This window comes from Anoplopoma fimbria, chromosome 15 (genome assembly GCF_027596085.1).
Source record: "Anoplopoma fimbria isolate UVic2021 breed Golden Eagle Sablefish chromosome 15, Afim_UVic_2022, whole genome shotgun sequence".
Lineage (NCBI taxonomy): Eukaryota > Metazoa > Chordata > Actinopteri > Perciformes > Anoplopomatidae > Anoplopoma > Anoplopoma fimbria.
In genome coordinates this window covers 12538912-12556193 of record NC_072463.1, presented here as the reverse complement: position 1 = coordinate 12556193, position 17282 = coordinate 12538912, and the positions used below count along the sequence as shown (strand labels likewise).

The window sequence follows — 17282 nt, the reverse complement described above, 5'->3', positions numbered from 1 at the left end:
TAAGCCTCAAAGTCTCACATCAGAACTTTGAAGCGGAGAGAAAGTGTCATCAGCGGTCATGGTTTCCTGTTTTGTTTATGGTGGCTGACTGTATGTGTGTCAGTGCAGAAAAGGAATACATTAACCTTATTCCTCTGCACAAGTTTCCTTTATTATTAATAATAACTTTATTTGTATAGCAGTTTAAAAACAATTGTATGAGGTGTTCCACAAATACAAAACAAACTAAAAGTAACCATGCAAAATATAGCTCCAGTGATACACGATGATCAGAACTAAAATAATAGTGCGTAGAGAGGCGAGACGGAGCACCGTGTTCTGTGTGGTCTATAAGTTCTTAATTATTGTTATTTTATATTACTGAGTAAGAAAATATAACTTCACTGCCAAGATGGAGACGTCCGGAGCCACCCACTGTGAGCTTCACAACGGCTCATCAGAACAGAATAGAAGTGAAGTCCACATTTGATACAGTCTACGGGTACAACGGTAAAGATTCCTCTTCTGGTCAGTCTCAGTTGTTGAACCCCAGTGTGTTGTATTGTGCTGGACCCAACAGACTGCAGAACCAAGGGTCAGTTCAACGCCCTGTCATACCACTTCAGAGGACGCAGATCAGCTGAGCACAGCTACAGAGAGGAGAGCTCTGCCAACAGCATCCAGGAGACCAGGTAACCCAGCCTGACACGCATCCCAAACTACTGTTTCACCTGAAGGACCGCAGCGCTTAGAAAGACACTGTGGCGACAATATGTGACCATCATGTTACTGAAACGATCACTCTGAATCTGAAGCTTTGAACTCAAAGTTTTCTGTTTGACGCATTAATTCAGCATCAACTTTCTAGCCTCAAAGTTCTAATCAAGATGTTTATACATTTGATTCAATCAAGACTTTTGTACATGTCTTTGCAGCCCGGTGGAGGAAGCTGTAGAAAGTATTGCAAATGTTACTGTGACCTCCAAAAAAAGCACTGAACCATCAGTCAACGACTTCCAGGACTTTGTCTCCGACATGCAGAAGACAATCACAAGTTTACGAAAGCAGGTGAGTCTCATCTCTGAACGTGGTGGATGCCTGCGCTCTCCGTTCACACTGACACAGTCAAGCCCCGCACACACTGACATGTTTTTCATCAACATGTCAGCAGAACAGTTAATAGCTACGGATATCACCAGCCTGGCGTTTTCTTCTGCTCAGCTGCAGCCTTTTAAAGTCGGTGAAAGTAAAATCACAGATTTGTTTCTAAAACCACGTCATTCGGGATGCGCATGACAGGGTGTTGGCTTCACTGGCCAATCACAACCAAGTTAAACATGCGCTTACATCATAGGCTCCCCCTGGCATTATCAGTAGCATTGAAGCACTACGATTGACCAGGCATCCATGCTTGCCAAGGTACAATCTGATTTGTTCAGGTCCTAGGCCCTGACCAATTGGAAACTAACTACTTGATGTCAACCTCAACCAATCATCTCTGGCTCAACCAGCTATGGAGGGCGCCTCTTGCCAAGAAATGCGGTGGAATTCATAATTACGCCTCTGCTTCAGTCATTACCTATTTTGCAGCTGTTACCAGCAGATAAATTGCAGATAAATGTATTGTTCAATGATCAATTCAGTCCACTACTGATATATTTGATCCCCATTCATGTTAGCATAGGGTTAAACTGGAAGCTAACCAGCTTGGCCTGAATACTTGGCCTCCCAAGACTTCACTAAATACTTCATCTGGTTGTTCGACCAATAAATCAATTTTCACATTTGTTATTGATGTCGAAGGGGTAGTAAAACAATTCACCCCACAGTCAATAACTTTATTTGATTCACCATGGACTCTAAAACAGCCCCCGAGTAATCGCACCAACGCACATGCAACGTTGTTTACAGTCATATCTCAATATCACAAATGCAACCAATATTAAATATGCACTTTTTTAAGGCTGAACACTTTGCTGTTTGCTGTCCTCATTTCTTTTACTTACTATCGAGCCATGGTTATTTTTTTAGAAGATGCAGGATTGTTGTGTTTACTTTTTTAGATTGGAATTTTGTATATTTACATGAATGTAATATGGTCAAGATGGCATTATCTTGCTCTTGATATTGTACTAGTGTGCACATTCTCGTGTGTATGTCACTCAAGGTTTGAAAGAATGTGCTGACAGATAGAGAGAGATGTGGAGGTGACCACAGACCACTGCTCCTCTGAGTAAACACTCGTGTCTTTGTGTCCTTTCAGATTAAAAGACTTGAGGCCCGTCTGACTAAGACCGACTGCACTGACAGTGAGGGACGTGAGCGGACCGATGGAGACCGCTGGAAAAAGGACTCCTGCACCATATGTGAATGCAGAGTAGGTTCTCCATAGAAATCAATGTGCAGTGCAAACGCTTCATCCACACCACACAAACACACGGTTCTGATCCGCTCACTTTCCACAGGAACTGATCAGGTTTTAAGATCCCCACGTCGGCCGTCCAGGTCCGCCCAGTTTAAATGCCCCAGTTTCTCCTGTTAGTGTTTCTCCTCCTCCAGCCCCTCCTGGCATTACCCTCCCCCCTGGCATCAGTCTCCCACAGAGTTTGTGTGTGCCGGCCACTTCTCCGCCTTTCATTCTTTGTCTTTCACACTTCTTCATTGCCAACTGCTGGCAGAGGTGACGGCAGCTCCATGCCAAACCTGGCAGCCTCTGATTCTTTTTCACCCCTCCCCTTCCGTCCCTCTTACGGTTTGATGTCGTTTCTCTCTCGCAGTTTATTAAGCCCACCACGTCTGATGGCACACCTGTCAGTTCTCTCTTTGTTATGTTTTCTCTTTTCCACTCGGCTTCCCTCAAACTATCTCTTTCCACCTTCCACGCCTCACTGTAATTGGAGGATTTTTCTTCTAATTAGATTTGGCAGGGAGAAGCACAATGAGAAGGATTGTCTGGGAGAGAATCGTTTGGTTCAACACATCATGTTGCTGCTCTGAAACAAAGCACATCATTGTTCTGCTCAGCCATGTCGCCAAGCTCTTTACTAGTTGTAGGCAGAACGTTTCACTCTCTGTTCTGTGCCAAACAAGACAGGGCCAACTCATGACCACGCACTGAAATCATTTTATGTTCACATTATACACATCTGAGAAGGCATTATATTTCTTATTGAGACACATTTTTCTGACCGTAAACATAAGTGTGATGTGTGTTTTTTACTTTTGCTATATATGTAATACTTTGCAGTGGCTCTGTTCATCTTTTCTACCTCCTGCATCTTGGTATTTGCACTGGAGCTGGCCAGATCACAAACATTCCATCCAGTCTAATCTAATAAGTGAACTGACCTGTTGCCCCTTCTTTTGCCCCCCCCCCTTCCCCTCCCACCCGCAGGACACCCAGGTGACCTGCTTTGTGGAGTCTTGTCCACCAGCCGAGTGCAAACGGCCCGTCAAGCTAAAAGGCGCCTGCTGCCCAGTGTGCCGTGAACAGGCTGATGTTGAGAAGCGGCCTCATGCGGACACCCGCCACTAATAACCCTCAGGACCCCCACCCCACCCCACCACCACCCCACCCCCCACCATGAACACACTCTAGTGGCTGGAAGTCACACACTCCCTCAGACATCCAGAGAGCGGATGGGACTCATGAAGGTGTGCCGATCCACAGCCACCGATAGCCTCCATAGACCCAATAGCCTCAGTTTTTTTTTTTTTTTTTTTTTTTTTTTTTTGTTTCATTTTGTATGATTACTTTTGTTTATTGGGGGAGGGGGTGATTTCATTTTTGGATGGTTGCCCCCACCAGGGCCAGCAGCCTGAGGCTCGGTTTGAAATCTGGCCAGCAGCCAGAGATCACTAAATGGATTTATTTCTGAACCGATGGGCGGACGGATTGACGGATGAATAGGTGGATTGTAAACACGACGGACGGACAAACCTCTTCTCCCTGCTCGGAGCCCACTGAGGCTCCTGAAGTGAAACAAACAGCCTCTGTGTTTGTTCTCCTGCCAATAACACACGGTGACCAAAAAACGCAGGGCCACATGCCGTCGACCAGCAGGAAAGGGAAGTAGATTGAAAGGTGGCAGCCCTGTTGTCTCACAGAAGTTTCTCAGGTTAGAGATGCAGAAAACTGGTGCTATTTCCCCTTTTTTATTCTTGATTTAATCACTAAATACAAACCTTAAGTATTGTCTTTTGTACGCAAAGCAACCTATAAACACTCAGTATATGCCTTTTTATGATAAATCACAATTGAGAGGATGGTGTTCTTCAAACTAAAAGACTTTGTATGAATAGATTTACTTCATCTTTTATCCAAGGTGCTTTTTATCATGTTATGAATATGTTTTTTTACCCCCTCCATTTTTTTTATTAAAATGCTTGAGATAATGTGAAGCCCTAGGAACATGTTTGTAATGCAGGATAGAGGATAGGAGAGATGTCTACTGATCACTGCTCCTCTATCCGTGGACCGCTTGTTAGTGGACTTCCTCATCGTCTCTGCTGGCCTGTCCTGAACTTGAGTGAAGTGGAGCCGCCGAGCACTCCCCATTGCAGGACACTCAAACCAGCTCTTGCACTGTTGTGCCCCTTTCCAAGTTTCATTTTGCTTTCAGAAAGCAGTAAAAGATGATCCATTTTGTACCACTGTAATGTTTTGAACTTTGACCCGGTATTTCATTCTGTCTCCTGAAGCCAAATGTCTGATTTAGTTCTTTCTCCAGTGACCGAATAGCACATGTCTATCTATGAAACTAAGTATGAATGTTGATACTGCTAGCTCTACCACAGCAGTATTGTCCCTGTGGCCTGCTCCACACTGTTTGTTATTCCTGTGTAGTCTTGAGTCCACCGACTACACATAACTGAAGGAGTGCTACCATGACTGTTCCTCTCTGCCGTGGTGGACCTGCAGCTCTACCCCTCCAGTTTAGACCAGGACACGCTCTCACGCATTCCTTCGTCCAGCATCCACTTTGACTCCGACTTCTCCCGCTTTTATCTATTCTTTTTTTTTTTCTTTCTCCCTCCTGTGTGTTCAGCATTTGGATATTTCCCCCTGCAGTGTTGATAGAGGTGAGGAATGCTGGTCCCGCTCATGTTTCTTTGCCATGTTGAAGATTTTTTTTTTTTTTTTTTTTTTTTTTTTTTTTTTTTTTTTTTTGGGGGGCCCCCAGGGTGACGTCATTTGGCAGAGCATGTGTGGAGCGCAGGCCTCTCCGGCGCTCTGACCCTCATTCCGCTGTAATGGAAGCCATATGAGAGGGGAAGAGAGGGTGATGTTGGGGGAGGGCCGCTCATGATTAGGATACAGTGTCAATCAAAACAAGTCTCCCGTCTGCCATTGTGAGATTTACTCCACTGACCCCCGTCAGCCGGGCCCTCCACCTGTACTGTACTTAGACCACCCATTGCTCCCCATGCACTGGCCCGCTGAGTGCAACAGGAGTCGCGTCTTTGTCTTCCTGTTTGTCTCCTCGTTGCGGTGAAGAGGCTGCAGCTGCTCTGTTCCTTTCCACTGTTTTCTTTAAGCGGTGACGTCCTGAGCGAGCATCTGTCACCAAACAGAAATAATGCTCTCCAGAATGTTCCATCCGGGATTCCAGATAGATTACTTGGCCGGCGTCGCACTGGTTATTAGGTTTCATAACAAATGTTTAAATATACTGGAGAGGTTTGTACATCAAACTGTGTTTTTTTTCTCTCCATTATTTCCTGGTGTGTGCGTTTTAATGGATTTAGTATTTTGATATATAATCATAAACGTTTGTGTATGAATGACTGTCTCTTTCCTATTTACAGGCTAAATGCATTTTTGGCAAGTGTCCCAAGGTTTGCCTGTCAAAGCACTGTGAGCTCTCCAAGTTACCAGTCGTCACCTTCATAAATCTGTTGAATAAGTTCAGATTTTTATTTTCACCCCCCAAAAAAACTCCCAAGTGTCAATGGAATGCACTGCTCTGCAAGACTGAACATGCTTTACCTACACCGCCCCTTCACCAGTGGTCAACGTGGATATAATAGTACCTATCATGACATGTGTATTGTACGTTTGCCAAAGAATGGTTTGCACTGTAATGTATGCCTCTCGACAATAAATAAATAAATAAATAAGCCACATTTGAATTATAGTGATGCATGTTGGTGCCTGTTCTTTTCCAGCTCAATGTCAAAGATGGGACCCGTCATCAGCACCCTGCTGCTCTGATGATGCTCCCACGTTTTCACTTTGCTCAGAACAGAACGTTTCCTCTGAACATCAAATCCAGCTAGAAGCCATGCAGGTTAAACTGGGTTTGTCATTAACATGGCCACTCCATGACATCATTAGGGCTAATTTACTATTCAGCTTTTTTTTTTGTAGTTTCTGCACCTCCTGTAGAGCCTTTCGATATTTGCATTTTCAGACTTGATCATGAGCTACTTTCTGACTCATAGAGCTCTTTTGTTTGCTGTGCTGGTAAAAAGAAAAAAAAAAATCAAAGTTTGTGTAATAGGTGGTTAATAAAGGTCTGCAATGTAGAAAAAAAGTTTTGCCAGGATAGTATTTCCAAGTGACTTCTTTCATCGACAAAAACAAAGAAAAGTACATTTGGCTGCTGATTTTATTTGATGTTATTGTATTTTGTTGTAATACCCATATCAGCAACAAGAAGCTGTTTAGCAGCCACTACCTCATGTTCTAGATAGATCAGACAGCCAAGGCATATACAAAAGAAAGACATGATAGGAATGTTACATCATTTGCTAACTCCCAAAACATGTTCTCTTTCTGGAGAAATAAAAACTCCCCTGGACTCAAACAGAAATGCAAAATTATCCTGGCACAACTTTTTTTCACCACCTGTTTTTTCCCCCCTCTGTTCTTAAGTCATCAACACAGGAGAGAGGGGCTTCGCTGCATGGCTCTATGGGGGGGGGGGGGGGACTAAACCAGCTATAGTAAAGAACTCAACAGCAGCACGTTAACATTGTCATTAGCTCCGGCAACATGACTGTAGAGAGTTCCTCTTTGTTTGGTTCTCTGCTCTTACACAGGTGTAGACATCAGAGACATGATTATCTAAAGCAAGTGCATCCAGACAGAAAGCAGCTGGAAGTGTTTTGGGGATATTTGCGATCCTGAGAACCGTAACCATGTGAAGTTAAACCTCAGACCCGGCACACAAACTCTTTTTTTATTCCTCTGCTTTGTGGCAAATTATTTAAATTGAAATATATTAATAACAAATGAGTCAATAAAAATAAAGTTGCTTTTATGTAAATACTCCTCTGCTTCCACCCGTCTCTGTCCTCTCGCCTTCTTTCCTCTGTCCATGTCCCTCCCATAGTCCTCTACACCTCTCCCTGTAGACTCAGCTCTGGCAGCCGGGACATGGAAAAAAACTGGACCAGGAAATGAGGTTTCCAGTGGCTGCACAGATAAAAAGCTCCTTCATCTTCCAGCCAGGCAGGAAAAGACATTATCACCCTGACAACGAGGGACATACCTACAGGTCTATTGTTGGGAGATACAAACATGAACACACACACACACACACACATGCACTTCCGCTGGATTGTTCTCATTTCTGCTGCAGAGCTTCCTCTTCCACGCTTGTTGTTTGAATAAAACCTCCTCTGTTGAGATTGGAGAGAGATGGATAACCTGATCATGTGAGTGAGGAAGTGCTACAGGTGTCTGGAGACAATCTGACACACACAACATCGTCAAAAAAACACATGCATCCGAGCACAAGATCAGCTGTATTCCACTGAGACCAGATCTGAATCTTTATCCAGGTCTTCTCAGATCTTAAAGTAGATTGTGTTTTTTTCAGGGGTTTGGACGGGGACACATGAGCCTGTTAGCTGCACCCCCCCCCCCCCACCCCCCCACCCCCCAGGCTACACAGCCTGGCCTCTCGCCTCCCACTCGTCACGTAGCCTACTGGAATTTCATTTTGCCAATTGGCTCTCGGCGTTGCACCTCTGCACTCGCCAAGGTGGGGGATTGTTTCCCCTGTGCCAGAGGAACGTCATTCTCATTTCCAGAGCGAGGTGGATGAAAGAGAGTGAAGCGGTTCCCCACTGGGGGGGTTAGGTTTCACAGCCCGGGACTCAAAGGACTACAGTGATGGCTTGTCACCTCCTATAGGTGGGAAATGTCATGAGATGGCTCCCCGCTGGTGTTTTTGGAACTGACACGCAAGCCCACTGAGTTTATACTGCAGGTGTTTGCACAGTGTGGAAAAGGGTTTTTTGGAAAGGTGACTATCTAAGTGCATTCCATTAGCAATCTCCGCAATAATATCTTTTTACTAAAGGTTCATTTGAATGACGCTATAGGACACTATATAGTGGAGCTTGAATGTAAAGTCTGTCCTGATAGTGGCACAAGAGGGAAAGCTCAATGATTGTTCAAAGCTGAAAGGGTTCATTGTTGGAAATGCCATTTTCTTAAGTCTTGCAGATCTCGTTTTTTTCTGGTGTTTCTAATACAATACTGAACGTATCATCTTCTGACTCAAGCAGGGGGTCACCACCTGGACCAGTGAACCTACAGGTAACCAGGTGTGTGTCTCTCTCACTCAGTAGTCCCTCCTGCCTCCCTTACAGTCGAGATGGAGGCAGAGATAACAAATACAGGGATTTGCTCATCTTATATTGTGCCTAGCTTTAGTGGATCAAGACATATCTGGTATAGAATGGATCTGAAGTTGCTCTGGTTCAGAATGAGACCAAACTTTTCTATGGGTGTCAGTTGTTGTGCCACGACAAAGGCCAAAATTTGGTCTCACTTGCGGCCAACCAGCCGTTTAAGAGGAGTGTGGACCCAGCGGTCAATGTGGGCATAAAACAGTTAATAAAATATGTATTTCATATTTTATTGGGCTGATGGCTCAGGCAGTACTCGATTTTAGTTGTGGACATACAGACAGACAGATTTGCACACACACACACACACACACACACACACACACACACACACACACACACACACACACACACACACACACACACACACACACACACACACACACACACACACACAGGAACCCATGATCTCCCCACAGGCTTACACCTAGAGGAGATAGTTAACACCTGACTGCATTTCCTGATCAGCTCCACACAGCGTTCTCATGTTGTTTTGCAAATATTTTTGGTTTTCTGGTGGCAAGTGTGATGGAAATCTTAGAGCTAGTTCCCTCGAGACAGAAGAAGTTTTGGCAGTAACATTTATTGTTTTTTGTTGCTCGATCAAGGAGAACAGGCAAACACCACGTGTGAATCACAGCGTACTGCTACCCAATTCTGAAGATGGTGTCCTTGAGCACAGTATTTAACCCTCCCCAGACCAGCTAAGTTACGCTATATCCAAATAGGGTTAGTTCTACATCAGCCTGGCATGTGTGAGGTCTCTATTGGATATAAGATCTTAACAAGGAAATACATCTATCGTTGCTGTGCTAGCAACAACATAGCCTCTGTACAGTCTCTCTTATCCAGCGTCTCCAACCAGGCGCCAGCCTGTTGAGTCTAAACCGAATACAGAAGGTGTCTAGCTGACGTTGGCCTACCAGCTGCCATAGCCAGCTCGGCCTTATCAGGCACACAGACAGTTGACCTGACCTACAGACAGTTACCTTTAACCTACATGAGGGAAGTTTAACATACAATAAGGAAAATTCCTTGACAGCAAGTACTGTCTCTGTTCACTCAACCTTGTTTCCAGCAGCAACAGACAGTTGTTTTTAGCAAAAAAGGTAAAAATGCGACAGACAAAATGTACCAGATTTTGGAGTTTGTTTTTTAAATACCATATGCGCCTTGCTACGATTGTCATTTTTGCCCCCTGTACACATGCTCATTCAGCTACATCATCTGCCTTATTGTTTAATCATTAACAGTATAGAAGTTAACGTATAATATCTGACAGTCAGTGTGTGACTGTGTGTGTGTGTGTGTGTGTGTGTGTGTGTGTGTGTGTGTGTGTGTGTGTGTGTGTGTGTGTGTGTGTGGATGTTCCACGCCTGTGTTTCTTCTTTCCTCTTCGGCCCCTGATGTCGTTCTGAGCTTTGGTTCTTTCCAACTCCCAAACGTTTAAGTTACACTGATTCAATTTACGGCTGTAACCCGGCGCAAAACAGAGTGCTACGTGTGACCCCCCACCCCCGTATGAAAATTCCCGGATCTATTAACTATGATTGCCTAAACAGAATGGACCGTGTTGCTGAAATACAGACAGAATAGGTCAGAAAAGTCCTCTGCTCTGTCGTCCAGCACAGATATGATCATGTTGTCTGTGTTAGAGCCGGCACTGAGAAGAGAGGAACATACAGTTCCTCCAGAGGAACTGATGCTGATAGAAAAAAGCCAAGCTAATCTCATCTGATGACTGGCTGAGGGCCTCGCTGGCAGATGGGACGACTCAGTGCATGATCAACTGACTGACTGACTGACTGATTGGCTGACTGGTTGATTCGCCTGCATTCCTCTGTGGACACCAGCAGGGTACAGTCTGACCCAGCATGATAATCCCTTTGCTGCCAGGACCCCTAATCAGCAGTCCTCCAGACCTGAAGTGGGCTAGTTAATGTGGGAAGGCCAACCTGACACACTGAAGGAAAGTATGTTTCACACAAGCACATACACACACTAGCTGCGGCGCCAAAAAGAATAACTATCCGTCTGCAAAACATCTTTATCATCTTAAATGAAAGATATCCCGGACAGGATAAACTAACTTGGCTGGCATTTTTTCTCTCCCAGAGGTTGGGATTTTTTTGTTTTAGCTAAGTGAAACGCACATTAAATTACCAAAAATGCTCATGTTGTATGTTCAGTGGTAGCTAATGTTACCTAAATTCTCACATTACATGTATAGCCTAAATAGTGTGAGCAGGGTGGTTCAATCCCAAAATGGCAATATGTTACTGTGTTTTTAAAAAAGGCGGCGGTTTAGTTACGCACGTTCCTCGGCACTTGCATATTGCTAGGAGTCGCACTCTCTCCCTTATTAGACAATTATTATTTTTATTTTTTTTCATATGCGTTCAATGCCATAGACGGAAAGGTTCAGTCCGGTGGGAGAGCTCTGGGGTTAGATGAAAGTGAAGAGCTTAATAACTATAAAGGTCAAGTTCGAGTTCAACACTGAACAGAGAGTTGACCTCTCCAGGCGAAGGTACGCTAGTGGTTGTAGCTTGATATCTATTCATTTAGCATGCTAGTAACATTAGCAGAGAACTAAAAATTTGAAATGGGAACTCTACTTTTACAGAGGATATTGTAGAGCAGACTGCATTAAAGAGATGTCAACGGACATTTATGATGGACATGTGATGAGCAACTGTAAACTAGACGCGTGTGTTGGCTGTTTTTTGTCGAGCTCTTCAGTTGGAACTCGAGTCATCGTGCTTCCATCGTCTCATCTCCTGTCATTCATCCACAAGATGCTGTCTCACCTTCATTCAAGGATTTCTCCACTCAACCAACATCGCCGTCATCACCGGGGCCATCTTGGTGGACAGTCATGGTAACAGAGGGAGGTAGGACTTTTGATTTCACTCATTTCATTTTAACTCTATTTATTGGTTATTTTCTCACTATTTTATTAGAACTTTGAAAGTTTTCAAAATCTTGTTTTTTGGGTGGGGTGGTTTGATTGTCACCTCGGTTGGCCAGTTGTCTGTCAACAAGGTTTTAAAAAAAAAACTAAAAAACATTTAATGTGAGGAAAGATTTTGTAATTCCACTTGGTATAACTGTTATGTAAGTAAGACTATCGTTGGAAATACCAGTTTCTTTGCTTACTTACTGGACTTGTTGACTTGTATTAGTTTTTTAAAACAGCGCATGTCTGTCAGATAAAGGGCTTCAAAAATAGTGCAAAAAGCAAATAACAAATACTGTACCAGCCAGTTAGTTAACCATGACGCTGACACAGTGTGGGCGCTGTTGTGGTTACCTCCTGCTCTGAATAGGGTGTTGTGGAAATACAAATGAGCGCAGTTTGCTACAATAAAGCATACCATTAGACAGAGATACAGTATGAGAGAACGGTCAAAGAACTTTATACCTTGCTTTGTTTTCTGTTTGGTGTAATGTCCACCCTAAGCTTGTTAAGGCTTGAAGGGTCACACTGTGCCAACCAGGATAACTGACAGGAAGTCAGTCCAGAGCAATGGTGGATGACTGAACTGTCTGAAGGCAACATAACACGTGTCCATTTAGTTATTTCACTTTTAGCCTCATTTCTAATTATACTGTTAGGTGGTTTCTTAAGAGTCCTATGTAGCATATCCCCTCAGACCATACTAATGTAGTCCCCATTCCATTGACTTTCCAATAAATAGTCCACAGGGGGATATAACCTAAAGCACTCACTCATACTACTGTATGTTACATTACATTACATTACAGTCATTTAGCAGACGCTTTTATCCAAAGCGACTTACAATCAGTAGTATATTACATATCATTCACCCATTCACACACTGATGACAGGCTACCATGCAAGGTGCCACCATCAGACTCTAACTAACATTCATCATCCATGGCAAGCCTTCGATGGCAAGCCTTCGGGAGCAATTTGGGGTTAAGTGTCTTGCCCAAGGACACATCGACTGCCGAAGCCGGGTATCGAACCACCGATCCTCTGATTGGAGAACTACCTTGCTCTCCACTACGCCACAGCCGTGCAAAAATGTATTTAATTCTCAAGCACAGCAGTTGAGCATGTAGCATTTACAAACAGGCCTATCAACAGCTAGCAGTGTGTCTGTTGGCCAAGCAGCTAGTGAGTAATGGACTAAAGTCTGACATAACTATGTGCACTTTAAAAACATTCTTCTGATTGTTCTCCAACAGGCCAAAGGCCTTGTTATCCAAAAACAAAGGTACTCACAATGAGATGAACAAAAACACATTTGTCTGGGCTGAATTAGCGAGTACCAAGGCAATCTACCAGGCTGCTATAACGAAACACTCTCAGGGAGTGAATCACAAGCTAATTGCAGTAAAGGAGTGACTTCATAATCAAATACCAGATGTTTAGATGAACATATTCAAGTGTGGTTAAAAAAACAATACTCCCCATGGAAGAGTCATTTTACATAAAGGAGTAGCCCTCTTAGTCACTGCGGCGCCAAAAATGGCACACAGCGCTACCTTGTTATAGCATGTCCCTAACAAGTGAGATTAAAGAGGGTTAACAGGAATGAGCCTGAGGCTACATTGTCTCTGAGTCATCACAGTGAAACGGTCTTTGACAAGGTTTCTCTGAAGAGAATGGATGGTAATATATTACCTGATGCCATAATTCTTGACCAGAGGGAACTGGTTCATTTCTAAAAGGATTTAGGCATTCTTTGACTGTAGTTTTCTATCATGGAGAACTTTACAGATGCAATAATCAATATATTGATAATTACAAAGGCTAAAATGACTGTGTAATGTAAAAGTTGACACTCACATTGATGAGCACACAACATTTTTTACACCAACTGTTTCCTTCCCAATGCAGATACTTGAAGTTGCATATCGGAACTATTTTCTTTCTACCGAACTACAACTGTCAATCGTATCACCGCGCAGAACAATGAATTCATCCACTCATGAGAGTAGAGGTTCATGACAGTGCGAGATGTAAACATTATTGGCGTCCTCCTCGGCTGAGCTGTAACGTTAGCTAGGTATACGTTTATTCGTATGTTTCATTTTGGGGTGAACTGTCCCATAAACAGTTGTATACTGAAACCCTGTATGAGCGATATGATTGATATCATTGTTGTTTGGCCTGGCTCAAGTAACACATGGACAAATGCATACAGATAAAGAATGCCATAGACATTTCTTTTGTTATCTAGTTTGACAATCCGTCATAACTTGAAGAAACATCTCTAGAAATATATAATTCCTCTAATTAATTGTTAAAATGTAGCCACAATTCAGTGAAATAACTGTACAGTAACATTATAAAACAATAGTGTAACAGTATTTTGAAAACCAAATAAATCTAAGAAAAAATATCAATTAGCAGTGAGTAGCCGAGTAGAGTAAATGAGCTGATACATGACATCATAAAATAAGATAAGATGATATGGGATTGTTGCATAGACTAGCATAGTGGCCGATACCTGATCCAGCTTTTTAGGCTGTATCAGAGGCATTTCCACCAACTCTATTTAGAGAGCTGATAGTTTTATTTTTAACGCCCACAACCTGCTTGTAGTGTTTTCAATCTTGCTGCTCTGCAGCAATGTTTCCAGCTGCAGCTGCCTGCTATTTGTCAGTGAGAAAGCTCTGATATACAACTTCAAAACACACACATTTTCCTTTTTAAAGTTGACTTATGATATGTTATATTATTCATATATATTTCATGAGAGGAGGGCCTATTGCATGTTTTTTTGCTGTTATGGCATACAACAATCTGTTTCATTTTGCTGGGCATTATGTGAGGTCACCACACTCCATGAACCAATAACAATGATGAAGGCGTAACTGATTCAACACAGATAACAGGAGAGTGAGGAAGATGTCCAGCAAACACACTCTGCACACTCTGAGCACTATTCCTCCAAAACAAGTGAAATCACCTGTGTGGGTGTAGCACTAGCCCACAGGGCCTTCAAATAGTGTAACCTCTAGGGAAACTGGTGACTACACCAAAAAGCAGTCATGCAGTGGTGGAAAAAGTGCTCAGATATTTTACTTTACCCAAAGTACTAATATCACACTGTAGAAATACTCTGTTACAAGTAAAAAGTACCAAAAGTAAAAGTAGTTATAAAGGTGCTCAAAAAAGAATTCACCGTTTTACAGACTTTTCCAATCTAAGACTATGGGGAGAAGTCTTTTATGGCAAAGAGGGGTCACTTGGCAGATCTTGACAGATCAGATGTTATTCTACGCTGTTGTAAGCCTGCAAATTTCCCCGCTGCGGGACTAATAAAGGATTATCTTATCTTATGTTATCTTATCTTATCTTATCTTATTCCACGCTTTGGTGACTATGTGCAATTTGCTTCAAAGCCCGGTGTCTTCCTGGGGGCTTGATGTCCGTGTCCCATTGGTTTAAAGGGGCTCAATACAGGATTCAGAGCATACATATTACCTCCACACTCTCAACATAGCAACGGCTGAGCCGGGTAGCATCTAACGGTGCTAACAACGCCAACAGTGCAAAAAACGACCAGCAATGCACGCTCAGTAATATAAAGCATATCACTGGATTATGATATATATGTATTAATGTGTAGCATTATGTATGTTGGAGCTGGTAAAGGCAGGGTTAACATCCTGCTGAGTAGCTTAATCTATACAAATGCACAATACTTTATTAGTTGTTTTTAGATTTTGTATTAATAAATCTGCAAAGTAACTAACTAACTAAATGCAGTGGAGTAAAAGGTACAATCCTGGCTTCCTAATGTAGTTTAGTAGAGTTAATAAGCATGAAATAGAAATACCTCAAAATTGTACTAAAGCACCGTTCTTGAGTAAATGTACATGACCACAGCAACTCACAACATCGCTAACAGCACGCATTCCCTGTGTGTGTGTCACGGCCCTGCATGGGGTTATGCAGGCTCACAACTTGCATGTTCTGGGACACCTTAATGGACCAGAGTTATCACTTCCACCTGTCCTACACTGTTAACCTCATATTCTGACATTTTAATATATAGAGCATGAAAAGTTGCGCAATATTATGACATCTGTTTTTGTTATAGTTCTGCAGTGTCCCCTGAGAGAGGCCCTCAGATCATGTGTTGATTGGTTGGATTTTATCTATTGAGGTATATCTATGACTGCAAACATTCATAAAAGGCTATCAGACAGTCAACTCACCGAGGACACCTAGTGGCCAGTGCTGTGGCAACATAGGTAAAAAATGCGGCAGATCCGAGGCTATCTATCCCACCCGGCCCCGATCTGACGCATTATCTTGTGTCCAGATGTATCCACACACCGCCTGGATCCAGCTGAGTTTAACTGATGTTCACATCTGGCATTCAAACGTGTCTCAAACGCGTCTCGAGTGAAATATCAATTTGACTAAGGATTTTCATTGCGTAATGTCACTTCTGGGATTCCATACAGTTGACCTCTGTGACCAGCTGGCTCCATGTCAGCAATGCCAAACATATTCATAATGCACAAGGGACTGAGGAACGGCCAAACCCAAAAGATAATCATCAGTTATGTTAAAGGTCTTTATGTCAGTATCTAGGAGTGTGTGATATGAGGGTATAAGTTACATGTGGAGTGGCACTAAACAGGCATGAAGCCAAAGTAAGGGGACATTATCCAACCGAGAAACCCCAGCACAGATTTTACAGGTTTAAGCAGGCTGTAAGGCAAACACAGCAGATCAAGAAAGTAAGCAAACGTTGAGATGTGAACCAACAGGCAACTGGTGAGGGCTTTACATAAAATAAATCATTTGGAACATGGAGAGGGTAAAGGATAGTATTTCATGTATGAAATAAAAAACAATAAATCAACAAAGCTTACTGAGGACATCCAGTGGTTGGAAAGAAGGAATGCTGCTGTTCAACTGCTTCCTTTTATATATATCCAGTCTTTTTCTCATGGGGATTTGATCACCATTTTGTCCTTATGATGTCACAGGTGAGTACTGTGCAATGATATCTTGGGTTCCCAACACTGGCAGTGCTCTGCTTTATAAAAAAAGATACCAGCATCAGATAAACAGGAAACGGCTGTTTGGTTTGTATAATGTGGTTTTACACATTCTTTTCTTAAAGGTGCTTAGTTTGTAATCCAAAGCATTACTATAGCAGCAAACAACTAACATCTTTGTAAAGATATAGAGGAGGAATGTTTACCTGAACAGAGAATGAGGTCTCTCTGGTCCTCTTGTTTGCGCTTTTAGCACCATTGGCTGCTAGCTGACAATGCTTTTGGTTGATATGCACTTAATTTAGTCTATGAGTCTATTAGGACCTCTATTATTATCTGTGATCCATGCCTCAGAAGGTAAGGAAACAGCTGTTGTTCCACTTTGACAGCTTCCGCTTGCAAATCGCTGAAGATTTTACCCCTTGACTCTGGAAACTTGTGGTGACATTTGTGCTATTGATGTATATTCTAAACCACCCACAGGAAATGACTTTCATGGGTACAGGCAGATACATTTTCTGTCTTGCCTGACAAAGAATACATTTACATATTGCAGGAAAAGTTTATCAGCTTTAAGTTAAGTGTGCTATTTAATGGCACAAAATGTATTTTACAGCAATTATTCATAGGGTTCTCGTGTAGCCGGCAGATATCCGGGCCAAGAC

The 17282-nt window shown here is 42.8% G+C and overlaps 1 protein-coding gene across 1 annotated transcript in view; it reads left to right on the top strand.

Moving 5' to 3' along the window:
• Window positions 1-3552, top strand: part of LOC129103544 (peroxidasin) — a 46078-nt gene extending 42526 nt beyond the window's left edge. The window contains exons 20-23 of the mRNA XM_054614061.1: window positions 560-671; window positions 915-1047; window positions 2243-2356; window positions 3374-3552. Of these exons, the coding sequence (XP_054470036.1) occupies window positions 560-671; window positions 915-1047; window positions 2243-2356; window positions 3374-3514 (500 nt within the window). The 3' untranslated portion in view covers window positions 3515-3552. The remainder of the gene's footprint in view (window positions 1-559; window positions 672-914; window positions 1048-2242; window positions 2357-3373) is intronic.
• Window positions 3553-17282: the final 13730 nt, after the last annotated feature.